Source organism: Myxocyprinus asiaticus, chromosome 44 (assembly GCF_019703515.2).
Source record: "Myxocyprinus asiaticus isolate MX2 ecotype Aquarium Trade chromosome 44, UBuf_Myxa_2, whole genome shotgun sequence".
NCBI lineage: Eukaryota > Metazoa > Chordata > Actinopteri > Cypriniformes > Catostomidae > Myxocyprinus > Myxocyprinus asiaticus.
In genome coordinates, this window is record NC_059387.1 from 28,486,782 (window position 1) to 28,513,992 (window position 27,211).

Here is a 27,211-nt window from a genome sequence, read left to right on the forward strand (position 1 = left end):
AAGTATTGATTTAAGTTTAAATTATTTTGTTATGTGAGAAGAAAGATGCTGTGGAGTGATATGAGAGACATACAAGTAGCACAGCTATTTAAGAAATTGGTGGCCTGGGACAACTCACAATTATATAATTTAGTAGTCATTATACACAAATATTTAACTGCACAATGCTGCAGTTGACCAGTCAGAATCAAGTATTCTAGAGAACCATGCACTAATACAATTAAATGAGGTATAAACAAAACTGCTGTTAAATGAACATTAATTGTGCAAACTATTGCTCAAAATTCCTTAAGAAAAATTCAAAAAAATAATTGAAAACAGACAATGTGCATTATATGTTATCATGGTTGTTATTTTTTTGTTATTCGGACCAGCAGGCATGAATATAGACAAATGCTGATACCAATTATTGTCAGAATATTCGGTTTGATCGATATATTGGTTGACCACTATAGTGTGTACTTATATTTACTGAAATCTGTGCACCCCATTTCTTTTCTCCACAGGTGTGTACATGTTTGGCCTTTTCACCACGGACATCTTCGTGAACGCCGGTCAGGTCGTGACGGGGAACCTTGCCCCACATTTCCTGACAGTGTGTAAGCCCAACTACACGGCTCTGGGGTGCCAGCAGTCTCTGCGTTATATCAGCCATCAGGAAGCCTGTACCGGAAATGAGGACGATATCCTGCACGCCCGCAAGACTTTCCCTTCCAAAGAGGCGGCTCTCAGCGTGTACGCTGCCGTTTATCTGGCTGTGAGTAACCAATTAATCTTTAAATATAGTTCCTCCTCTAAACTGAGTCCAGGTTATAGTTAATTACAAGAAGTACAGCTTAATACACATGCACTTGAAATTACAACATGAAATTATCATTGACCCGTTGTGCTTTTTTAATCAATGTCCCTGGGATTAATGTATACGATCCATTAGTGTATGCTATTCTAAAGAGCGAGAGCAAAAACAAATTTTTATTGCCTTTCATCAAAGAATAGTAACTTTCTCCACTTCTGAAATGAAATTTCTGCTGACATAACCGAGGTCACACATGTAGGGAAAAGTAATACTGACTAATAATAGCATAGCCTAAGTTCACACCAAACACATTCTAAAAAATGCTAGACACAGCTCCACGAATAGAGAAGAATGCAAGTGTCTCAAGATGCACCTTTAACAGTTGGTGTCCTTTTTATCTTGACACGATGCTAAAAAATCGCGTCAAACACCTCCGTCAAATGCATATTTTCATTAGAAAACAATTGAAAAGTGCGTACGGATGCACAAACGCATTTGGTCTGAGCAGCCCCTATCATGTTTCCATCCAATGGAAATCCTTACAATATAAAATATTTCCTGCAGAATGTTCTGTCACTCATAAATATGTCACATTATGGAAGTTAAAAATATTGTTATTTGTAATGCAATTTGTGGTGTTTCTTGCTATTTCCCATAATAGGCTTAGGGATTTAAACAAACTCCTAACTCTATATCCTGCACTGTTTATGCTAAGTATATGAATGGTACCCTTGAATCTTTTGGCTTGTTGAGGAGAGGTGTGCCTGTTACTTTTTTTAAATAAACATTTTTGCCTGCTGAACAATAAAATGGGTGACAAAAATGACAACATTTTCTTAATAATATGTAAAAATCTAGTTACTTTATATTAATTTCTTATACGTATAACATATACACTGTAATGGACCCTATCAGTACTTGATAGAGCTTACAAATTCCAAAAAAAAGAGATTTTCAGAGCACGTCCTTTGCTGCTCTGGTTTTGACTTTGAGCTCTGCTGTTTTTTAGATGCCGCAGGTTTATGGTGGTTAACGCTGCTCCTCTTACAACAAGTACCCCTTTTTCATCCCATTGTGTTCAGCAGTTTTACATTTTTAATGGCCAGTGCATTGATATGTATATCTTAGCATCTTAGAGTGATCTTCACGGAGCACGCTTATCTCGAGTGCATCTAGGGGAGATTGCACCACACAGTGCTGCTTTTGAAATGCAAATGCAAAGTCACGGGTGCTTCATTTGGATTCTGTCCATAGCCTGACAGAGCACAGATATGGCACAAAGAAGTATTGCATGAACACTATCGTTTGTGGCAAAGAGTTTTTTTTTTTTTTTTCTAGGAATGTGCAACAGGGAAAATCGGGAGTCTTATTTTACCCAAGAACGCTGCTGTCACCCTTTACAATCCACACAGTAAGTGCAGCAGATGAGAAAGGAAATAAGAGTTAGGATTAACATGAAAACACAGTATAAAAAAATATTTTCATCATTATAAGTGACAATGGCTGGGTTTCCCGAAGCACTAAGTAGAACGTTAGTGGAACACATAAAGGATGGGCAAGGAGGCGGCGGGAACTGTCTGAACAATCAACATACATTTTTAATGTCAAACTCAACTTAAAACCAACATAAACAAACATGCTGTGTGGCCGCGTGCGTCTCTCTCTCACACCGGCGCCTCCGGCCGCCCCTTATCTCGCTCTCCCACTGATCAGCTGATTCTGCGCCGGCCGTGCTCCATCACGGCCTGACCATGCCCTCCTCCTCGTTACAGTTAGTAGCACTTAAGTAGTACTTAATCTCTAAAGCGCATTTCCCAAAAGCATCATTACCGAAGTTGTTCGTAAAAACGTTTGTAAATCAATGAGAGCTTTAAACTTAAAAGACAATGGGACATTTAATAAATTGTATAAATATATTTTGATCTTTGGAATGCCATTGTAAACTATTTCAGAGGATAAAAAAGTGTTTTAAAAAACTGCATTGAAATCATAGGTCTAAATTTACAAGACACGTAATATACAGTTCTTTTGTTGTTTTTGTTTGTTTGTCCTGTGTTTAGAAATCTTTTTCCAGTCCGTTTTAACAGAGATGAACTGCTGAACATTCAACAGCATATACCAGACAATCTTTTCCCAGTTTTCGAATATTCAGACGTTTTGCTAGACATTTTAGTTGGAGGTGCAGCTCTGCTGTTCAAGAGACGCAGGCGAGGGGGACAAGCCGGTGCGCTGGTCAAACTCCGTCGGCATGGGTTTCGAACAGCGCTGCCGAGTATTCACTTAGCGAATCTCCGCTCTCTTTCTAACAAAATGGACGAACTACATCTCCTCACCCGCACAAACAAGGACTTTTCAACCTCTGCTGCCTTGTGCTTCACAGAAACCTGACTGAGTGAAGCCATTCCGGACAGCGCGTTACATCTGCTGGGCTTCCAGCTGTTCAGAGCAGATCGCATCGTGGAGTTAACGGGGAAAACGAGAGGTGGTGGAACATGCTTTTATATCAATGAAAGTTGGTGTACAGATGTAACAACGTTAAAGAGGATGTGCTGTCCTAATTTGGAAGCGCTCTTTATTAAATGTAAGCCTTTCTACTCGCCGCGGGAGTTTTCCAAGTTTATTCTAGTGAGTGTGTATATCGCACCAAACGCACGTTTGAACACAGCGCTGCAACAGCTGGCTGATCAAATCATAGACACGGAACAACAATACCCAGACTCAGTTATTATTATTCTTGGGGATTTTAACAAAGAAAATCTCACACGTGAACTGCCCAAATACAAACAGCACATCACATGCCCCACCAGAGACAGGAACATACTGGATCATTGCTACACAACAATAAAGGATGCATATTGCTCTGTCCCTAGAGCAGATTTGGGACTCTTTATTCACTGTCTGGTTCATCTTCTTCCAACCTACAGGCAGAAATTAAAATCAACCAAACCAGTAGTATGGACTGTAAAGAGATGGACCAATGAAGCAGAGCGGGAGCTACAAGCCTGCTTTGATTGCACGGATTGGAGTGTTTTTGAGGCTGCAGCCACAGACCTGGATGAGCTCACAGATAATGTTACATCATATATCTGTTTCTGTGAGGATATGTGCATTCCTACTAGGACTTATTTAAAGTTCAACAATGACAAACCGTGGTTTACAGTAGAGCTCAGGCAGCTTCGTCAGGCCAAAGAGGATGCTTACAGGGGTGGGGATAAAGTCTTGTACAATCAGGCCAGGAACACACTGAACAAGGAAATCAGAGTGGCTAAAAGAAGATACTCTGAGAAGCTGAAATTTTTTTTTCAGCTAATGACCCTGCATCAGTGTGGAGTGGCATGAAACAACTCACAAATTACAGGACTCCTACCCCCAACCCTGTGGTGGACCAACAACAGGCAGCAGCTTGTGAGACAGGGGAAACTCCCTTCTAGCACCTGTACATTCAGCAATGGTGCCCCCCAGGGATGTGTGCTCTCCCCACTACTCTTCTCCCTCTACCAATGACTGCATCGCCAAGGACCCCTCTGTCAAGCTCCTGAAGTTTGCAGACGACACCACTGTCATCGGCCTCATCCGAGATGACGATGAGTCTGCATACAGAAGGGAGGTTGAACAGCTGTCTGTCTGGTGCAGTCAAAACAACCTTGAGCTGAACACACTCAAAACGGTGGAAATCATTGTGGACTTTAGGAGAAACACCCCAACACTGGTCCCCCCTCACCATTCTAAACAGCACTGTGGCAGCAGTGGAGTCATTCAGATTCCTGGGCACTACCATTTCACAGGACCTGAAGTGGGAGACCCACATTGACTCCATTGTGAAAAAGGCCCAGCAGAGGTTGTACTTCCTTCGCCAGCTGAGGAAATTCAACCTGCCACAGGCGTTGCTGATACAGTTCTACTCAGCGGTCATTGAGTCTTTCCTCTGCACTTCAATAACTGTCTGGTTTGGTTCAGCTATGAAATCAGACATCAGAAGACTACAAAGGACAGTTCGGACTGCTGAGAGGATTATTGGTTGCCCCCTGCCCCCCCTTCAAGAACTATACACTTCCAGAGTGAGGAAAAAGGCTGGAAAAATCACTCTGGACCCCACTCACCCTGCCCACTACATTTTTGAACTGTTGCCTTCTGGCCGACGCTTCAGAGCTCTGAGCACCAGAACCGTCAGGCACAGGAACAGTTTTTTCCCTCAGGCTATCCATCTCATGAACAGTTAAATTGCCCCATTGAGCAATAACTATTATGCATAATAACTATGTGCAATACACAGTTTAGTCTTTCTTATATTTATCCAACACATCCAACCTCTTCTGCCATTTCATTCCTCTCGAGAAAAAAAAAACAAAAATACATTTGCACTGTACATAACAGATAACAGATTGTATTAGATTTGCACCATGTGTATGTGTGTACGTATGTGTATAATTAGTTTTTTTTTAATTTTTTTATTATTATTATTATGTATGTCTTGCTGCTGTTTTTGTATTATTTTTATATTGTTGTACACTGGAAGCTCCTGTCACCAAGACAAATCCCTTGTATGTGTAGGCATACTTGGCAATAAAGCTGATTCTGATTCTGATAATGTTATATTAGCCTTCTTTGATAAGCATAATTGTAATGGCAATAGAAAGACAATATGTTCTTATTAAACAGATTATTTAAGAAGACATATGTGAGTAATATGACCATGCAGTTTAAAACTTAAATAAATTGGCCAAAGTAAATGATTGATTAACATAGGAGATTATGTGTGCAATGAGAGATTCCCTCTCTCTCTCTTCCTCCTCCTCTTCTTCCTTCCTCCAGTGGCTGGTTCAAATAGGCTCACCTTAGTCTTTTTACAAGGCAGTACAAATTGCATGCTGCATAATGGCATAAGTGCACAGTGCCTCATTAGGGGTTAAATCTGTCCTGTGCCTTGAAGTCTAACCAGATAATCTATTAATATTTAGATAGGTCTATAAGTAGTTCAGTACTGATGCCCGTCATTTTAATTCTGTTATATGTGCATTTGTTCAGTTTCCAGCCAAAGTAATACAATTTTCACATCACGTGCATTCACATTACATGCATTTATTGCGTCACTTTAATTAATCTCTATGATTTAGCATCAATACATCTGAATCTCCATCTTACTAAAGCCATCATTATTTCTTTTTTTAAATTTTGTAATAGTTCATATATTTCGGCACCTCAACAAGGTTACAAACAACTTCCATGTTTGTTAGTATTTCCACATTATTTTCATGTTGAGAAGACAGACTCCTAGACATACTGGCCATGGCCAAAGTGATCAGCACCAATTTGGACCAGACAGCTTCCGGAAGGTAGCACTTAAGTTCTACTTTATAACAAGCGATCTACAAGCTGGTTTGGGAAACAGGCGTTACTCCATCGTATAATAACGAGTGACGTTGCTGCCCTTCCGGCCCCCGCCTTCCGTGACCTGGGAGGTAGACAAGGGGAGGGAAAAACAAAACAACAAAAAGAGGAGAGGGAAAGGCCAACACGGAGCGACAGTGAGGGAGAGAGAGGAGAGAGAGGATGAACTTACTCGCCAGCTCCCAGACATGCCGTCGCCTGATCCTCGATCACTCCTCCACCCTCTGGCGGACAACAGCCGCTCCTCCCCGGGCAGACCAGAGCCAGTCCTCCGACCCCTGGCAGACGGAACGCCCCTCCAGGCGGCCGGCAGTGAGCCCCCCCTCCCCTCGCGGATGTGCGTAGTCACGGCCCCGCCCTCCTCCTTGTCACAATATGCAAAGACAACTATAAGTAATAGGGCTGGGAAAAAAATATTGATTTTACAATAAATTGTGATCATCATTTGAGTGATCCCCATATCTACTCTTAAAATTCAAAGATCCATCTTTTACTTTTACGATAACTCTTTACAATAAGGTTCCATTTGTTAACATTAGTTAACAACATTACTTAACATGAACTACCAATGAACAATACTTTTGCAGCATTTATTAATCTTAGTTAATGTAAATTAAAACATATACAGTACTACTACATTTTTTAAATCAAAAGTTGTATTAGATAACATTAATTAATGCACAATGAACGAACATGAACTAACAATTGAACAGCTGTATTTTTATTTTATTTCAATAAATTGTTACACTGCAACATTGGCAAAAAAATCTAGAAAACCCTGAAATTACACTTAATTATGTAGCTATATTAAATTAAACAAATCAATTTCGATATGAGCCAAGTCAACACCCCCCCCCCCCCCCCCCCCCCCATTCGTTTCAGCTCTTTTACATATATTAATGGCCACATTATAATCACTTTCATGGCCTCTCTTAATTTTTCACCTTACTATTAGTAAGTTAATTAGCCACAATGACCTGTTTTGGTGTGAGACGTCCCTCACAGGTATGAGACTATGAAGGACACAATCCAAAAATCAAGTAATGAGCATCTGGCTCGGTTTAGCTTTCTCTTTCATCTGTAATGCCATTCCAGATGTGCATCGGGCCCGTGAGAAATCCCATTCCGCTGGGAGAGAATATTTCATACCGGGCTGTTAGTCAAGTTGGGTCCTGATGATTAAAACCCTGAATAAATCATGGTATCCCTGAATGTTCAATATTAATGTAGACACGAGGAGTGCAAACAAATCTGACTACTGTATAGAATTTGCTTTACTTTGTCAGGAAGCTTTGAATTTTCGGCTTCCTGCAAGGTGTCTTTGAATGGACGTGCTTCTCCAAACAAATAAGTAGATCAAACAATCATGTCAGTCATTGTTTTAGCTTGTATCTGAAGAATAAAAAGTTTGTTAGATTTTTCTAAGCAATCGAAGTAATTACATCTAAAAGTTCAAATCTCATTGGCTGGATCGTATTATCGATGATTGGCCAGTTTACATGTCAGGCAGCACTTCTTGTCTGAGTGGGCGGTTCCTAACAGGAATGAATAAACGTAAAAGGAGACACTTTTTGATGCGCTGTGAGTGGAATTACGGTTCTAAAGGATTTTATTTTACTATGCACATGGAAACTTTGTGATGATTATAAGGTTACAAAAACATTCAGGGCTTTTCCAAAAACATTTGGTGCTGAAGCCCAGTAAGCCCACCTCTAGCGCTGCCTCTGGCGGGTATTGATTTTCCAGTGGAAATTGATTGGATTGTGTTTAAAAATAAGAGGGATTGGTGACCTCAGCCTAAAAGTTATGTCATTTCAGAGGTGGAGCAAGTTATTACATTTACAAAGACAAACACTTTTATTTAAGTAATTTATTCTTTGGAATAACATGCACTGATCAGTTGTACACAATATGACTGGCATGTGTATTTCGAAAGGAAATTGGGTCAATTTTGATTTTATGTTGACTGAGTTAAAAAAGCTGTAGTTTTCACTCCAAAAAACCATTTAGGCAAACTGAGTGTTTGATAAAGTGGTTGATCTTTTAACGTGGCATTTCCAAATCTGAATCACTATGGCTGTCACAAATAAAGTTCAAAGGGCTTTTTACAGCATCAGATGATGTAAATCAAAGTATATCACAGCCGATGGCCAATCTACCCAGGAGGAAGGACATACAGTATCTCTCCAGGAAAAATTTCACTGCTGTGCAACAGTGTGTAAAATTTATATTTTGGCAACTTACTCTCTGAAGCCCTCAGGCAGTCCATAAGCTCTGCCCTTGACCTGAGATCAAGAGACCATTGTACATGATTTTTGACAGATGCCCCAAAAGGAGATGACTGACGACTCAATCAGTAACTAAACCATGGGTGAAGAATGTAGGACACATAAAAGCCATGAACATAATTGTGTAAAACACTAAATTGTTTGCACTTATATTTAGTTACCTGCATACCTGTTTCAGCTATACATGTAATTTTTAAAGCTTTAAAGTGAGGCACTATACACTGCCTTTCCTTGAAAGGACTGTGTGGGTGGCAAAATGCCCTATTTAGTTTAATATTAATATTTCTGTAGTTGCCCTGCCCCATAGACTCCCATTGTACACATTCACAGACATTCCTGTAAAAATGTTATTAAATTAACAATCCATTTATTAACGCCATTGCACTGTAAATGAAATATTCCCTTTAAAACAGCAGGCTGAAGAAACCTCTAAGCCATTTTTTGTGGCATTCACCGCAAATAATTTATGTTTCATTTTAGGAGCCTTGAGTCTCCTTAGAGACAAGTTCTGTGTGGTTTCTCCTCCAAAAACACACATTCAAACATGTTGAGATTGTAGGACACAGAAAACGCCTACTCACCCCAACTCTCTCTGGAGACTAAATAAAATTAGGTCAGAGTGTGATGGGGACCTTTGGATCTTTAAAGGAATAGAGAAATAAACAGAAGGAGAGCGAGCCAGTGCTATAGTGTCTCAGACTCGCACAAGGTAGCAATGACTGTCTTTGTATGCCATTTCCTCAGGAGTAATGGCTGATTATCAACGACCTTCAGTGTAGCACACATACTGTGGAATGAGTCAACAGGAATGCAAGACATTTGTCTTACTTTTTTCACAACACAAATGTGTCACAACACAAATCTCTCTCTGGATGGACAGACATACTCTGTGGTGTAACTGTTTACTGCACACCACCCTGAGTACATGCACACACTTATATACACTCAACAATGGCTTATATACTGCCATTCTTATAAAGGCCAAATATTTCCTCCCAGAAGTCTGTATAGAAGAGTGCAAATTACAGAGGGTTTAGGGTTGGTCTGACCCCCTGATTAAAACTGGATGCCTTCACAGGGCACTTTGAAGGGAGAACAATCATGATAGGTGTAGGGTCACTCCAAACAGAATTTCAAATAAAAATGGCTTAAAAAGAGTTCTGAATTACTTATTTTTGAGCTCCACACCTTTCAGTCCTCCGATAATGTCACAGTGGAAGTTAAAGTCTTTGAAGGGTATAGGGCATAGGGATGATCACTTCTAAATGAAATGCAGCCCACATTCATCTGAGGAGGTAACCATAACAACAGCAGGCTACTCAAGTGCATTGGACTGTACATCAGTACAACGAAATCACTATTTTTTCATTGTTTATCACTTTATTATAGACTTGCATATCACAAGTAGCCTACTGTACATTTCTGGAAATGTTTATAAGACGTGTTTTAATTAATAGGTCTTAAAAAGATAGTTGATGATTGGCTAAGTTTGCTAGGTATGCCTGAAAACAATTTGGAAACTCTTTGAAACCTTTTTTTATTAATGCCAGGGTAATATAAGACAAAGTACAGTGATTTGAATGTACACTTAAAGGGATAGTTCACCCAACAATGACATTTCTCTTATCATTTACTCACCGTCATGCCTTCTGCAGAAAACAAACAAAGATTTTTAGAAGAATATTTCAGCTCTGTAGGGCCATACAATGCAAGTGAATGGTGGCCAGAACCCTTAAGGTCCAAATATCACATAAAGGCATCATAAAAGTAATCCATCCAACTCCAGTGTTTTAATCAATGTCTTCTGAAGCGATCAGTTTTGGGTAAGAACAGACCAAAATCTTGTTCCTTTTTCACTATATACCTCGACATCAGCAGTCTCCTTGGCAATCGTGATTTCAAGCTTGATTACACTTCCTATAGCGCTATCTAGCACTCTGCGCATGCGTCAAGCACTAGGAAGTGTAATCAGCTTGAAATCATGATGGTGCCCAGAGATTGCAATGGCAAGATGTGCAGGGAGTTATATTTTGGTTTGTTCTCACCCAAAACTGATTGGATCGCTTCAGAAGACATTGATTAAACTACTGGAGTTGTTTGGATTACTTTTCTGATGCCTTTGTGATATTTAGACCTTCAGGTTCTGGCCACCATGCACTCGCATTGTGAGGACGAACAGAGCTGGAAAAGTCTTGTAAAAATCTTTGTTTGTGTTCAGCAGAAGAAGGAAAGTCATACACATCTGGGATGGCATGAGGGCAAGAAAATGATGAGAGAATTTAAATTTTTTGGGTGAACTATTCCTTTAAATAAATATATATATATATATATATATATATATATAACAGTAAAAATAAAAAAAGTTTGTAGGATTTACCCTTCTAAATTAAAGCGTGGAAATGCACTCTGTCTGTAAAAACGGTCCATTCTCTGTTCTGAATATCACAGTTTAGTCATGTGTTGTTTTGTTTGTCTCTGGTTTCAGATGTACATCACATTTACAGTGAAAGCCAAAGGAACTCGTCTGGCTAAACCAGTTATGTCTTTGGGCCTAATGTGCCTGGCCTTTCTCACGGGTATAAACAGGGTGGCAGAGTACCGTAACCACTGGTCAGATGTCATCGCTGGGTTCATCATCGGAGTTGCCATTGCCACCTTTTTAGTAAGTGCTTCAATTTCATATATTTAACTTGTTCACTATACACGATCAGCCACAACATTCAAACTACCTGCCTAATATTGTGTAGGTCCCCCTTGTGCCACCAAAACAGCGCCAACCCGCATCTCAGAATAGCATTCTGAGATGCTATTCTTCTCACACATTTGTACAGAGTGGTTATCTGAGTTACCGTAGACTTTATCAGTTCAAACCAGTCTGGCCACTCTGTGTTGACCTCTCTCATCAACAAGGCATTCCATCCACAGAACTGCCCCTCACTGGATGATTTTTGTTTTTGGTGCCATTTTGAGTTAATTCTAGAGACTGTTGTGCATGAAAATCCCAGAAGGTCAGCAGTTACAGAAATATTCAAACCAGCCCATCTGGCACCAACAATCATGCCAAGGTCCAAATCACTGAGATCACATTTTTCCCAATTGTAATGGTTGATGTGAACATTAACTGAAGCTCCTGACTCATATCTGCATGATTTTATGCACTGCACTGCTGCCACATGATTGGCTGATTAGATAAACGCATGGATGATTGTTGGTGCCAGATGGGCTGGTTTGAGTATTTCTGTAACTGCTGATCTCCTGGGATTTTCACACACAACAGTCTCTAGAATTTACTCAGAATGGTGCTAAAAACAAAAAACATCCAGTGAGGGGCAGTTCTGCAGATGGAAACACCTTGTTGATGAGAGAGGTCAACAGAGAATGGCCAGACTGGTTTGAACTGACAAAGTCTACGGTAACTCATATAACCGCTCTGTACAATTGTGGTGAGAAGAATAGCATCTCAGAATGCTATTCTGAGATGCGGGTTGGCACTGCTTTGGCGGCACGAGGGGGACCTACACAATATTAGGCAGGTGGTTTTAATGTTGTGGCTGATCGGTGTATTCCAGTTCTTGAAAAGCCATACAGTAACTTTGTGTGAGGAACTTTCATTTTGGGGTAAAATGATAACTTAAGACAGTCATGGAAGTGACAAACCTGGAGTTCAGGGGGGCCTGGGTAGCTCAGTGGTAAAAGACGTTGGCTACCACCCCTGGAGTTCACTAATCATTCACGAATCCCAGGGTGTGCTGAGTGCTAGGGAGGGTAGAGTCACATTGGGTAACCTCCTTGTGGTCGCTATAATGTGGTTCGTTCTCGGTGGGGTGCACGGTGAGTTGAGCGTGGATGGCATGAAGCCTCCACACGCGTTATGTCTCCGTGGCAACACGCTCAATAAGCCACGTGATAAGATGCGTGGGTTGGCAGTCTCAGACGTGGAGGCAGCTGGGAGTCATCCTCCACCACCCGGATTGAGGCGAATCACTACGTGACCACAAGGACTTAAAAGCGCATTGGGAATTGGGCATTCCAAATTGGGTGAAAAAGGGGAAAAATCAAATAAAAAAAAATGCATAAAAAATAAATAAATAAACCTGGAGTTCAGAGCAAGGATAACAGGATAGAGCAAGAATAGGGAGGTAACATTGGCCAGTGGGAAGCTTAGATCAAAAAACACTCAGATTCTGCCACTCATGCTAGATGGCCAGCCAAGCTCATGCAAACCATCAACCGTGTTGAAGAACCTCTGCTGCCAAACGCAAGAAGATAGTTTCACCCTCATTCCACAACCCACATCTGACACATTATGATATAGGACTCCTCACGGGGCTTAGAGCAGATGGTAATGCGTTTGTGGTAACCATGGCTGGTGTCCTCTTGAGCCTAACCCCTTAAAGGTACAATTTCCAAAGTGCTAGAATCAAACACACTGGCTGAGCTTGGGCTTATTTACCCAAGGTATAAATGGACAACATGTTTAAGTAGGGATTGACTTGGAATCAAGTTTGTGGAATATCTAAATGCTGAGGTCCAAAAAGATGCCAAATTTTGGGATAAATCTTAGCCATGAAAGTTAATCCATGAAATCCAACCTCACATGCACTAAATAGAGCATGTCATTTACCAAATCCTAAGCTCTTGACTCCATCCTGAGTTTGCAGATATCTCAGGCAGTAGCGATCACTGGCACTCGAAGCAGAATAACATTGGCTAGGGTACGGGATTTTTCACGTTAGCTGCTAATTAGGTCAGGTTTTCACAATGGAATAACTTCTCTCTGAACATAAGTGAAGAAACCTTGATAGAACATTCATACAATGGTAAGATATTTATTCGATGTGTGCATTTTCATCTGGATGATGATTTTTACAACATATGCAATAGGTTGCTACAATGTTCAAATGATTGAAGGGTATTCAGCATATGCTTTGTGACATTTAGGATTTACAATGTGTGAACTCAGTTGTTTGCACACAAACACAGTATGACACTTAAAACTGAACAAGATGCTTTCCAGATGAAAATTCCGATCGCTTCAAAAATTCTTCCTCAACAAGCTGCACAATTTAAGGTATTATATATATATATATATAACAAAACACTTTAAAGAATAAAAACTTAACTACTACTATTTTCTTCTTATTTTCTAACTTAAGAAATAAAGTTCATATATATATATATATATATATATATATATATATATATATATATATATATATATATTTATAGCACAAATTGCCAGATGTAGTATGTGCAGGGATGTATTTAAACTACACATCTACATACCTAAAGAACATACTTTATTATCAGCCGTAAAGTATGTTCTTCATCAAATGCAGTACAGTTCGGACACAGCTAGTGTTTAGTGTCCATCAAACTCGTTCATTAAACATATTTTTGCATCCATCTGTGCTGCTTTTTACTTGTTTAGTTGTTTTTTAAATGCTGTGTCAAGCTAAAAGAACTTCAACTGCCAAAAATGAGTTTCGAGACACCTGCTTTCTTCTCTTTGTTGTGCTAGCTTTTTTTTTAGCGCAAGGGCATGTTTGGTGTGAGTGGCACCTTAGACCTTATAAGAGAGACAGCATTTCCTGTTAGCCAAATTTTGGTGTCATTTCAGGTGATAATTATGCAAATGTCACATATCTCCGAATAACATCCTCTGTCAAGAGATTAAAGATCCGAAAATGAATTTAATAAAAAGTTTAAAATGTTGTATAACTCTTGTCTCTGAATTAATTTCAGCCCCTGACAAGATAAAGGACAGTAATCCTGAGTGGTCCCAGAGAGTGGTTGATGTCTGTTTTAATGAACTGTCACACTGAGTTCTTTAATGATTATTTGATTGACTTCACCAATTAATTTGTCTGAGGTGAGGCAGTATTGGTGCTCATCAAACAGTGTGGCAATGTGTTTCTCATGTCTTGTATATCAGAGTATTTTAATTTAGTGCCATGTGAGTTCAGAGAGTAAGGAGTCGAACGTAGCTGTGTTTTGAAATCCGCAAGATTGTTAGAGGATGTTGACTTTCAACTTAATAACTGCACTGGATTATTAGCGGAGTGGGCTAAGGCAAGTATCATTGCTCATATTTAGGAGTTACGGGTCAGATTCACAAAACACTTTAAAGAATAAAAGCTTAACTACTTCACTACTATTTCCTTCTTATTTTCTAACTTAAGAAATAAAGTTCATATTTTGTATTCCTGAATAGATGTTATCTTTTTTCTTAAAACATCAACTTTTACTGCTAGATACCTTCTTATGAACTTCTTATAATTTACATTTTACATTGAATTTATGCATTTGAGAGACACTTTTATCCAAAGTGTCTTACAGTGTATTCAATGTAACTGTATTTTATCAGACATTGTGTGTTCCCTGGGAATTAAACCCATGATCTTGAGGTTGCTAGCACCATGCTCTACCAGTTGAGCTACAGGAATAATTTAACTAGGATGTTTCAGGAATATCAATACAATACAGCCTCACAAGCAATATAACCATGCCAGTAGGTGGAAGTTAGCCAATCATTACAGAGATTTACATATAGAAGTCTTAAAGGTATGGTAAGAAAAACAGCATTTTCATTCAAAGGGTCAGAGAGAGGGTAGAATATTATCAAGTAAACCTAAATTGCAACTGTTTTGTGTTTGACTGACATTATACATGACTTCAAGAAAAATAAAGTATGTAGTATGACCTTTTTAAAGAACATCTATAATAGAAATTGATCACAGAGCTGGACGGAGACAATACATAATCCTAAGAAAATGTGCAGCTGCACTATGAATGGAGCACACAATGTAAAAACATGCAAACTTAATACAAAGCCACTATGTGCTACACAGTCATGAATAATCTTGTCACAGTGGGTAGACACAGTGGGTGAAATAACAGTAATTTTGTAAGTAGGCATGTCAGAGTTCCTTAAAGGGGAACTAATCTGCTTCTGTTCCTACTCGCAGATAGATACTGTAGATAGATAGATAGATAGATAGATGTTATACACTTGTATAAAAACACAGGTAACACATGGGAGCCTAATGAATGAGCTTTACATAAATCCTACTTACCTTGCTTGGCTTGCACAGCTTGTTGTATACAGTCTTGCAATTCAAATATGTATTTGCTTGCATGCTGCAGAGCTACATTTGTTCAGATTTATCTTCGAAAGCTGCTGATGTTAATAAAAAGCTCTCCTACACAGCAAACAGGGGCCAAAGTAGGTCACATTCTGTTGGTAGTTTATTCATCCATCATATATGCAGCTTCTCTCCAGCCAAACAGAACATGTTCGAATCATAGACCCACATTGGTAGAAATGAGGCTGATATATTTTAGAGTGGGCTCCTTATGTGATAAAACACTCTGCACATGCAATTACAATAATTTGAGCGTGATAGCTAATCACATGATTCTTCATGCATTTGCTTCAGAAAAACAACAGCTAAATGCTTCCATAAATAACAATATTCACAGGAGACGATTCATAATGGTCTCACAGCAGGGTTAAGCAGTTTAATCCTCAAGACCAGAGGCTGAGATACCAGCAACATGCACAATGGAACAATTAAATTAGACTAGAATAAAGTCTACTTTAAACTATATATTAAGTAGCGCTGATTGAGTGTCCATGCAAAACTCGCCACCACAATGCTAAGGTGTTCTAGGTGGTTTGCTTAGAGGTTGTCTACTGGCTCAAATCTGATAAGCCTTCCAGCAAGTCTCTATTGTGGTTGTTATAGATAGCTCCTTCTTTTATTATATGTCTGAGATTTTTTTCACCCATTTTATCACCCACAAGGTGAACATCCCAAGTATGATTGCTGAGATTTGATGCATGATTTATCATTCACTATTCTTTTCTTCTTTTATATGAAGAAAATAGTTCACCCAAAAATTTAAATTACTTACCCTTGCCATGCCATTCCAAACAAAAGGAGAAATTTGGAAAAATTTCAAAACAAAAACTCTGTCAAGCTCCAAAATGGTCATGCACCATAAAAGTAAACCATGTGACTCTATATTCTAAGTCTTCTAATGACGATAGATAACTTTGTGTGAGGAACAGTCTGAAATTTCATGCTACTCATTATGCAGTTATCAAAAAAATTATGCTGCAGGTTGGACGTCATTACCACCAAACGTAATTTGTTCTTGTGCATCTCGTGACCAACTATCATGATGTCAGATCACTGCTGTATTTGATCTAAGAGCAGCATACTGAGTTGAATGAATGGTTTCATTTTAAAAATGGCTAAATGTGGGGTCTAGGTAGCTCAGCGAGTATTGACGCTGACTACCACCCCTGGAGTTCGCGAGTTCGAATCCCAGGGCATGCTGAGTGACTCCAGCCAGGTCTCTTGAGCAACCAAATTGGCCCGGTTGCTAGGGAGGGTAGAGTTACATGGGGTAACCTCCTCGTGGTCACTATAATGTGGTTCGCTCTCAGTGGGGCACGTGGTGAGTTGTGCATGGATGCCGCGGTGGATGGCGTGAAGCCTCCACACTTGCTGTGTCTCCGCGGTAACATGCTCAACAAGTCACGTGATAAGATACGCGGGTTGACGGACTCAGACAAGGAGGCAACTGAGATTCGTCCTCCGCCATCCAGATTGAGGCGAGTCACTACGCCACCACGAGGACTTGGAGTGCATTGGGAATTGGGCATTCCAAATTGGGGAGAAAAAGGGGAGAAAAAAAATGGCTACAATGTTGGTCTGTTCTTCTTACTTTGAGATTTGAGTTATCCTTCATTATTCTTTAGTAGTTCAAATTATTTGCAATTTAAGAGAAAATCAACCTACAATTGGCTTACCTACAGTTGCCTCTGCATTTTAAGCTTAGATGGGAGAAAATATTTTCACTTCAAAGAAATTACACACTTCACCTAAAAATATTGAAGTTGCATAATTGCTGTTTTTCATGTTTTCAGGTTGTGTGCGTGGTCCACAACTTCAAAGGCAAACAGCTTCTGAACGAGGACCACCCACAGGACCACCCAAGTAACAATCCCATGGTCAGCTCACCAAGGATGGAGAGTCCACTGGAGAAGTACATCACCTCACAGGTGAACAGCACATTAGACAAAAACCAGCCATTGTGGTGCAGATTTTTTAAAATTATGGGGTTCCATATGTGTATCGTAGCAATTCCAAGGTGAAATGTCCACTGTGTGGCACTAAATGCAAGTTACATTTTCTCCCAAATATTAGTTTTTTAAGGTTAATGCTTTGTCAGGTTTTAAATCAAGAAAACTGACCTCCCTACCCTAAACCTATAGTGTCATAAAAAGCAAATGTGAGAAGAAAAACACAATAGCTGAACAACCACGTCATTTCATGTGCTTCTATATCAGTCTTACGAGTCACACACTATTGTAAAAGTGTTTAGATATCATAAGATAACATTGTGTGAGGAACAGGGTGAAAATGTAGTGTTTATGAATCCATAATCTACCGTTTTACTGGTGATTTGTGTGAAAGGGAATAAAAGTCGTTGTTGTAGCACCTCTAGTGTTAATTTCACCAGGAAAATGCCATGATACGTAAAACGAGCCACGCAAAATAATTTTGAAAAATGTAGGTATATAAACTAGGGCTGTCGATTTAACGCGTTAATTCAGTGCGATTTAATTTTATAAAAAAATAACGTGTTAAAAAAATTAACGCAATTAATCATGTCCCCGGACTGTAATAATATTCCTGAGAAATTCAAGCTTGAAGTACCACCTGTTTTCTCCAGGAGGCAGTAAGCAACGCGCACCTTATACAGAGAACAAAACAACCCTTCGGCAGACATCAATGAGGATGCGTTCTTTTGTTCAAAACACAGGTTCATGGAGCACAAATCCGAACTAAGGGATCTCAAGACATGTTCTTCCAAGCATTAAACTACATTTAACTTGACACAGCGACCTAAAAAATTTTATATTTATGACACGACGCGACCAAAGTGAGACACTCCAAAAGCATCCGTCTGATGCAGGTGTACATTGACGGGTCCTTGGACAAGCACTCATAATAAATCTCTGACTGATTGACAAATTCACTTGCAAAATGGATTGCTGTGAATTGTATGCCAATGATTGACTTATGTTCAATAACATGCAAATGTATCGTCTTATCAATACTTAACTCCTCTGCCACAATAATGTAATGTATTTTAATTATCTGAATATATTATATATAATATTATATATATATATATATATATATATATATATATATATATATATATATATATATATATATATATATATATATATAGTAAATATTTAAAGATAACTATTTATATAATAATATATATTTATTTTTTTGTTACATATTGAATTCATGTTATTTGATGGGTTTTCTCAGCAAATAATTATATATGCGATTAATTGCGATTAATTCGGTTAATTAATCGGGACACGATTTAATTTGTGTGATTAAAAATTATAATCAAATGACCTAATATTAACATGATTCTGTGAGACCAGGTTGATAAAAACACACCTGAAACCTGTGGAAGCAGGCTGTTCCTCATAAAAGGGTTATTATAGTTGAAAATGTTTAATTTAGTTTTAGTTTATATTTTATTTTCAATTTAATTAATTTCAATGAAGTTTTGTTTTTGCTAGTTCTTTAGTCTATGATTATTTTTATTTTTTTCAGTGTTTTTAGTTTTTGGCCTGCCAAACTTAATGCACTTAAATTTCTTAGGGCCATCTGTGATCACTACTTAGTGACAATTTCATGTCTAATGAAGGCAGGTTGTAACATTTTCTAATTGTAAAATATACAGGTACTGGGTTTCCCGATAACGTTGCAACTTAAGCTTTAACGATCATCTTAACTAACGTCGTTCGTTATTTTACGATGGAGTAACGCCTGTTTCCCAAACCAGCACGTAGATCGCTTGTTATAAAGTTGAACTTAAGTGCTTCGTTACGGGAGCTGTCCAGTCCAAAGATGCTGATCACTTTGGCCAGTATATGTCCAGGTGTTTGGCTTCTCAAAATGAAAATAAGGTGGAAATACTGACAATCATGGAAGTTGTTTGTAACCTTATCGAGGCACCGAAATGTATTACCTAACTATTACAGAATTTAAAGAAATAAATATGTCTTTAGTAAGATGGAGTTTCAGAGGTATTGATGCTCAATCATAGAGATTAATGAAAGTGATGCAATAAATGCATGTAATGTGAATGCACGCTATTTGAATCATAAGGGGGCTCTCACTTAGTCTAAAGTTTTTGGGCTGGAAACTGAACAAATGCACTCAGAACAGAATTAAAGTAATGGACATCAGTATTGAACTACACATAGACCTGTCTAAATATAAATAGATCATCTAGTTAGAGTTCAAGGTACTGTGTACTTGTAGCCATACTGCCGTTATGCATCATGCAATTTGTTACTGCCTTGTAAAAAGACTATAGGCGAGCCGATTTGAACCAGCCATTGGAGAAGAAAGAAGAGGAGGAGGAGGATGAAGAGAGAGGGGAATCTCTTTGAACACTCTCACTCTAATCTCCTCTGTTAACCATATTTTAATTATTTATGAAGGCATATTTATTTAAGTTTTAAACTGCGTTGTCATATTACTTACATATGTCTTTCCTAAATAATCTGTTTAATAAGAACATGTCACCTTTCTTTTGCCATTACAATTATGCTTATCAATGAAGGCTAATATAACGTATTACGTGTCTTGTAAACTTAGACCTATCATGTGGCATGCACAGACTGCGGAGACTGCCTATTGATTTCAATGCAATTTTTTCAGCACTTTTTATATCCTTTGGAATTGTTTACAATGGCTTTCCAATGATTAAAATATATTAATACAATTTATTAAATGTCCCATTGTCTTTGATAAACTGTTGAAGATGCCAGAAAGATATGTTTAAATTGCACTTAATGGACTTAAAAGTGATCCAAATCTCTCGTTAATTTACGAACATTTTTACAAACTATTTAGATAACGATACTTTTGGGAAACGCACCTTAGAGATTAAGTACTAAAGTGCTGCTAATGTTCTACTTAGTACTTCGGGAAACCCAGCCATTGTGTATTAAAAACTAAATCTGTCAAGTATATTTTAGTTTGTTTTAGAGTCATGAAAATGTATCTTAGTTTAGTTTTAGTTTTTCCTATGTAGTTTTTGTTTTTTATTTCAATTAACAAAAAGGTTTTCATATATTTTTAGTTTCCGTTAACAATAATTACACTGCCTTGGCTCGTACGTGCCCTGTTTTAAGATTTAGTCTGTTGATTCAGCTCTCAGGGGTCCTGATTGTGCCAGTTTGAGTGCTCCTATCATCAACACCATTCAACGTTTTGTATATTGGTACGTTCCTGTCCCTCAGGTGACAGATCTGAGAATGGATGACGATGAAACAACTCTGAAAGAACGTCTGCTGAGTTTCTTTAGCTGGGTCGCAGGCAAAAACAGATGCTTCCGACAACTTGAGCACGAGGCAATAAACATATGCGCACCTGTGTGAAGAACTCAGCCTGCCAAACCTCTGGAGGACACCTCCTTGTCATTAAAACCCATTTTAAACCCAATCATTTTCATTTAGTCAGAACAAACCAATTACCTGTACCTAATTAGAGTGTACCCAGAGCATTGGTATCACTGGCTGAATGATTTCTAGTCCAGTGCTGTTCACTCTTCATTGATGTATCTGATGTTCTGCTGAACTTCAATCTTATTTAAAGATCTCCTGTCATGATGTCCTTTTCTTTTCTGTATCCCAGTTTAAAACAAAGTTGAACTGTTACTCCGTTTATTCCTTGTATCTCAGTTTAACAAAGTTTAAGGGGTCATATTATAATTTTTTCCCCCTGAGGTCCACCTATAATAATAATAATAATAATAATAATAATAAAATAAAAAACAATTATGTTTTAAATGAGTTTCTCATGACCATTTTCCACCCTCTCTTTGACCCTTAGAATTAAACAGTCTGTTTTATGCTGCTGTGCCTTTAAGAAACCCCCTTCTCATATGAAACAGCACTTTGCTCCACTAGAACATGCCTTGTAGGTTTGTTGATGGGTGTATTATAAACAACAGCCTCTTTGCAAAGTCTACATTACATTGTTATAGATTCGTAAATAAATTCTCACCGAAATGTTCTGCATAAATTGATAAAAGGGGCCATTTACACCAAACGTGTCTTTGTGCTAAAAAAGCTTGACGCAGTTACACGAAAATAGGTGTCCCAAGGCACATTTTTAACAGTTCCTTTTAACTTGACTCTTGTCAACAAAACTTGCACTCCAGCGCGAGATGCTGAAAAAAATGGACAGATGCAACACGACAGTCAAAGACCTCCAAGTAGCACATGTTTATATAGAAAAACGATAGAAAAAAATTGTAAAGTGCCACTAAGTCAGACTGAAATGATCAGGGACCTGTTAAAAATAAACTTTCCTGACATTGGGATGGTTTAGATGGGTATGCAGAGAAGCAGGTGCTACACAATTTCTGAAAGTCGCAGTATGTTTTCATAGTACACCAAGCTCTTTTGTCTCAAAATATCAAGGATTATTTGATTCCTCATGACCCCTTTAAGCAGAACGTGCATTTAATTATTTTGGTTCATAAATTCACACATATAGGTGCTGATTGTAGGAACAGCATTATTTAACAGGAAATAAAACAGGTAATTTTGGAAGTAAAATCAGATCATTTTTATGTTTTTTTTTTTTTTTTTGTGACAGGAGACCTTTAATGTTTATAATCTATTGGAGAGCATTATTCAAGTCAAACATTCTGTGATCTAATAAGGATTCCTTGCACGTACATTTCATTCTAGATGCTCCAGAATTCATTTTAAAACCTGAAGTGAAACTTGGTGTTGGTGTTTGAGCTGAGTGACCTAAAAAATCTAAGCAATTCTGCACCTCGAATAGAAGTCGAAATACACTACTGAGCCTCCAGAGACATAAAACTTAAATCCTCCATTTCTCAGGCACTACTGTCTGCATTTAGCTCTGGTTGCAGTTAATCCTCCACAGCTGAGAGTTAGACCTGGTGTTTAGAGTTTAATTAAACCACACGATACCGCTGAGCCTGTTAGACTCTGAAAACATTGCAAGTGTGAAATACTTTTATTTATTAATTTACTAATTATTAAGTCACAATCTAACAGTGCATGTAAGCAAACAAGATAATAATTTAATGCCAGTTTGCAGTGTTGATTTGTTTCTGGTACTTTGCATGAGAATGGTAAAAGTAGGGCCTTAAATGTATTTCTTTCTTGTTTCTTTTTTTTTCATCAAAGTGTTAGTAAAATGAAGTGCTTAACCTTCAGAAAATGTTGAATATCAACCTTGGGATTTTTTAAAATATAAAAAGCTATTTATTTTTTTATTTTTATGTTTTATATAAATTTTCTATAAAGTTTGCATTTTTGCAACCCTGTTACCAAAATGTATGTCTAACTGCAGTACACTGATTTGTGATTTTTGTTGTTGTTGCAATTAATATTAAATAAACATCAAAACACAAAACATATCAAATAAAAATATATAAGAATGTAAGTATAATTTGTTAATCATTTATTAATAATAAAATAATAAGTTATATTGTTTATTTTAAATTAAAGCGTGTCTGTTTAATTTTGATGTTTATCTAATGTTAAGGCTAAATTTAGGCTAAATTTGCAACCCTGTTACTTGCAAACCTCTTGCCCATTCAGACGTAGACATTTGACAGTAGTTCTCACAAAAAGGAAACATGGGATTTACTGTATACCTCTAATGCTTTTTATAAAAGGAATGTGACATCAAAGTGTACCATATTCATGGAATGTTCCTTCTATATGAGAGATTAAATGTTAGTCTAGTTTGCTTAATTAACTGAAACAAACTGTAGTCTGGGACTTGTGTTAGTCGCAAGATGGTTTATTGGAATGCATCAAATGAAATGTGTAGGATATGAGGGCTCTTTCCACCAATAAAAATGCTAATGTCCTATTTCTTTTTTAGTCAAGGGTGCTGATTCAAAATAGAAATATACGCTTTATTTGCAATATTCATCCTGGGCGACAAGTTCTGTGATGAAGTTTTGGATGTGATAATGTCCCTTGAGGCTTCTAGGACCAAAAACAGAGTATTTCACTCAGATTTATGTTGAAATATCACCTAGACAGATTGCTGTCACAACCCATATCGCAGTTGAAAGCGGGGAGACAAGGCGAGGACAATTCACATCTCTGTTTTTGTCTCTTTAAATCAAAGAGATTCATGGATCACAGCAAATATCACTGGGGGCCGGAAGTAATTTGTTTGTCAAAAGCTGTCCCACATTCTCTGAGGTCCCAGTATATATCAGTGATATGACCTGCGGAATGGTTTTCTATGTTTGCTGAATCTCTGATGAACTCCAGCTGTATTATTTACAGATTTTCCAGTGCAATATGTAGTTTCATTGCAGTACATCTGTGTACCCTTTACCTGCCATTAAATCACTCTAAATTCAACTGCAACTCCAACAAAATTCCTTTCAACTACCAATTATATTTATGTGTGGGTGGCCTGTGTAGGAAAAAGAACATCGCTTTTCTAAAGTAGAGTTTTGGTAAGAGTGAAACACCCCATCAGTCCCGACTAACACAATATGTTGCCTTGATCTCCCTATGTACAAATGATTGATTCTGACAGGGACTCATGTACTTGTTATATAGAATAAATAACAAGATTATCAAGGTTGAACAAAGCCATCAGTGTTTGTTGTTTCCTGTGTCCAATCTCACGCAGACACTTTGGCTGCTTGTAAAATGACAAGTGAAAACCCAGAGATCAAACCAGGCCCAAGCAAATCTGCCTATGTATATTTTACCTAAACTCACACCATTAGAACCTGATTACTCATTATCCTTAAAATTTCTAAAAGTGATATGTGGCCGACAAGAGATTTTGGTGCCAACCCGAATCAGTTTGATGTCAGACTTTGGGTCGTTTGTTTGGTGTGACTTGGGTGTGGTTCCTTGATGTGAATGCATGCTCATAGAAAACAGTTCTCAGAACTCAGCTCAAACAGATTTGGGTCTTATACAAAAATTAGTCACAACTACTGATGTAAAATTGACCTTTTAGCATACAATGTATTAGCCAGTGCCCATCAGTGTTCGGAAAACACTCGCACCAACCAAACAAACCAAACTCTGATGTCAAAAGGATGCAGGTCTGTTTGAAAACGAGGCTGTAATGCGGAAGTCAGATGCAGGTACCGTTTTGTGTACTGTATGTTAAAAGGATAGTTCACCCAAAAATTAAAATTCTCTCATCATTTACTCACCCTCATGATATCTCAAGTGTGTATGACTTTCTTTCTAAAGCAGAACACATTTGAAGAAAATTAGAACAATGTCTTAGCTCAGTAGTTCCTTAAAATGTCAAATGTAGGTCCTTAAAAAGTGGATGGTGATCAGACTTTTGAAGCTCCAAAAATCACAGTCAGCATAATCTTCATCGATACGACTCCAGCGGTTAAATTAATGTAATCTAAAGCGACACAATCACTTTTGTTGTGAAAAAAGATCAATATTTAAATACTTTTTAACTATAAACCATCGCTTCCGGTAAGATTCACGAGAGGGTGGAGTTCACACAGTCTCTTGTGTGACGTATTAGCGTTGGCATGTTACAGACTTTATCTCATGTTCTCCTCTCTGTTGAGACATCCAGGATAAGCACACAAATGCAACATTGTGAGTAAAGAAACAGATAAATACAAATACAGATCTAAACCAAAACCAACAAAGCTTCTGTACAGCGTTCCTCCTTCTTTATGAGCCATTAATTTAACCGCTGGAGTCGTGTGGATGACGTTTATGCTGACTATCTGTTCTTTTTGGAGCTTCAAAAGTCTGATCACCATCCACTTGCATTTTAAGGACCTACTGAACTAAGATATTTTTCTAATTTCCTTCAAATGTGTTCTGGTGAAGAAAGAAAGTCATACACACCTGGGATTTCATTAGAGTGAGTAAATAATGAGAGAATTTTTGGGTGAACTAACCCTATAAGTTTTGGTTGTAAAACCAAAGGGACAAAACATGACAAAAAAAAAAGTGAAAAGCACTTGCTATTTTTGGTGCAATCTCCTTCTTACCTAGCTGCAGTAATAAACTGCTGCCATTAGCACTCACAATGATGGTGCAAATGTACCGCAGTTTGGGAGCCAAAAATATAGTGTGTAAGGAGACCTAAAGGGGCAAGGGAGGGCTGGAATCAAATTTGGGTTCAAACCAAGTGATCGAACCAAGTGTGAAAACCTCAACAAACCCAGTGTGGAAAAACATTGCATACTAAGGAGTCTTCCCAAGTTCAAAACAGATTCGTACAGGTGAAATGATCTGTTTGATGCCCTCATGATTTTGTTGATGTGCTTCTTCTGTCTCATTTCGTCAACAGAATCACATCGCCTTTGCTGAGATCACGTGACCTTGAGTCGCCGGTGTGGCAGACACACTGGACATCAACGCTGTTTACCGTCCAGTCCCGATAATCTCAGCTCAACGCTAACGCAGTGCTTATATGGTGTCATTTTGGATTGCTCCACCCTCGCTTTGTGTGTGTGTGTGTGTGCGTGCGTGGAAATGTTTGTCCTGTCAACTGTTACCATAACGCAGCTAATGACTGAAGCTACACTAGACCTTTTCATGCCTGGTTGTTTTTGCTTACAAACAGAGCATTCTGAGAGAACTTCTTGTGTGTATCTGGAGAGCTTGTGTGTGTTTGAGTTTTGGAGGATTATTTGGCAGATTGATGCTAATATCCACCTCCGAAATTCAAAATGGACTAAACCTAAAGTTGTTGATATGTGTTTTCTTTGTCATGCATATGCATATATTCCAGAAAAAAGTGTTAATTCCTGCATTCATTTGTTTCTCTTTTAGTGCTTACATTGTACAAGTACACATGCACATACACAGTGCCCTCAATCTAATATCAGCTAAGGCATAACATTTGCAAAAATATGTGTGGAAAGCTCACATCAACAGTAACACTTTACAATAAGGTTGTATACGTTAATGCAAAAGTTAACATGAACTAACAATAAAGAATATTTTTTACTGCATTTATTAATCTTGGTTAATAGTAATTTCTACATATGCTATTCAAATTTTTATTTAATAACTATAATATTTTAATTCAAGTTATGATTAACCTTATTGAGAACCTTATTGTTAAGAATTACCAAAAAACTTGGACCAAATTTCATGCTAAACCCTAGAAAAACTCAGCCAACTCAATGCAGTACTGGCCTCACAAATTCAGTTCCAAATACATTGGTTAGATAATTCATGGGCTGTGACTCAATTTAACACACTGGGCAATAACATTCAAGCTATCTGTGAACCCTAAGGAGTTTAGATCAGTCTGCTGTGAAGGGTACATCATCTGCAAAGACAATCATTAGGCATCTCGCTAGAATAATGGGTCAGTTCTGATGGGTCCATTTAACCCAAGCTCAATATAATAGCAATACTCTAATAGGCATTTGTTTCTCACAATAGTCCATTCCATTTTAAAGGCCAGCATATCTTAAATATTTTACTGTGGATCTATATCATAACCGTTGATGAGAAAGTCATCCTAACCTAGGGTGAAATGAATCAGAAAGCCACCTTTCCTCCTCTGATATTTAAAACAAACCGTGATACCTCATGTGGAATGAAGAATGCTGTGGATATACTGTAATTAGTGAACAATATTATATATATATATAT

General features: G+C 38.0%; 1 protein-coding gene across 3 annotated transcripts in view; it reads left to right on the forward strand.

Moving 5' to 3' along the window:
- LOC127434473 (phospholipid phosphatase-related protein type 5-like) overlaps positions 1-27,177 on the forward strand; it is a 74,786-nt gene extending 47,609 nt beyond the window's left edge. For 2 of the 3 annotated variants that reach the window (XM_051687280.1, XM_051687281.1), the window contains 4 exons: positions 507-757; positions 10,958-11,134; positions 17,411-17,545; positions 25,893-27,177. In XM_051687280.1, the coding sequence (XP_051543240.1) occupies positions 507-757; positions 10,958-11,134; positions 17,411-17,545; positions 25,893-25,922 (593 nt within the window). In that variant the 3' untranslated portion in view covers positions 25,923-27,177. Of the gene's footprint in view, positions 1-506; positions 758-10,957; positions 11,135-17,410; positions 17,546-20,830; positions 21,214-25,892 lie in introns of those variants that run through there. The other variant, XM_051687283.1, reaches the window with a different exon arrangement.
- The last annotated feature ends 34 nt before the right edge of the window (positions 27,178-27,211 follow it).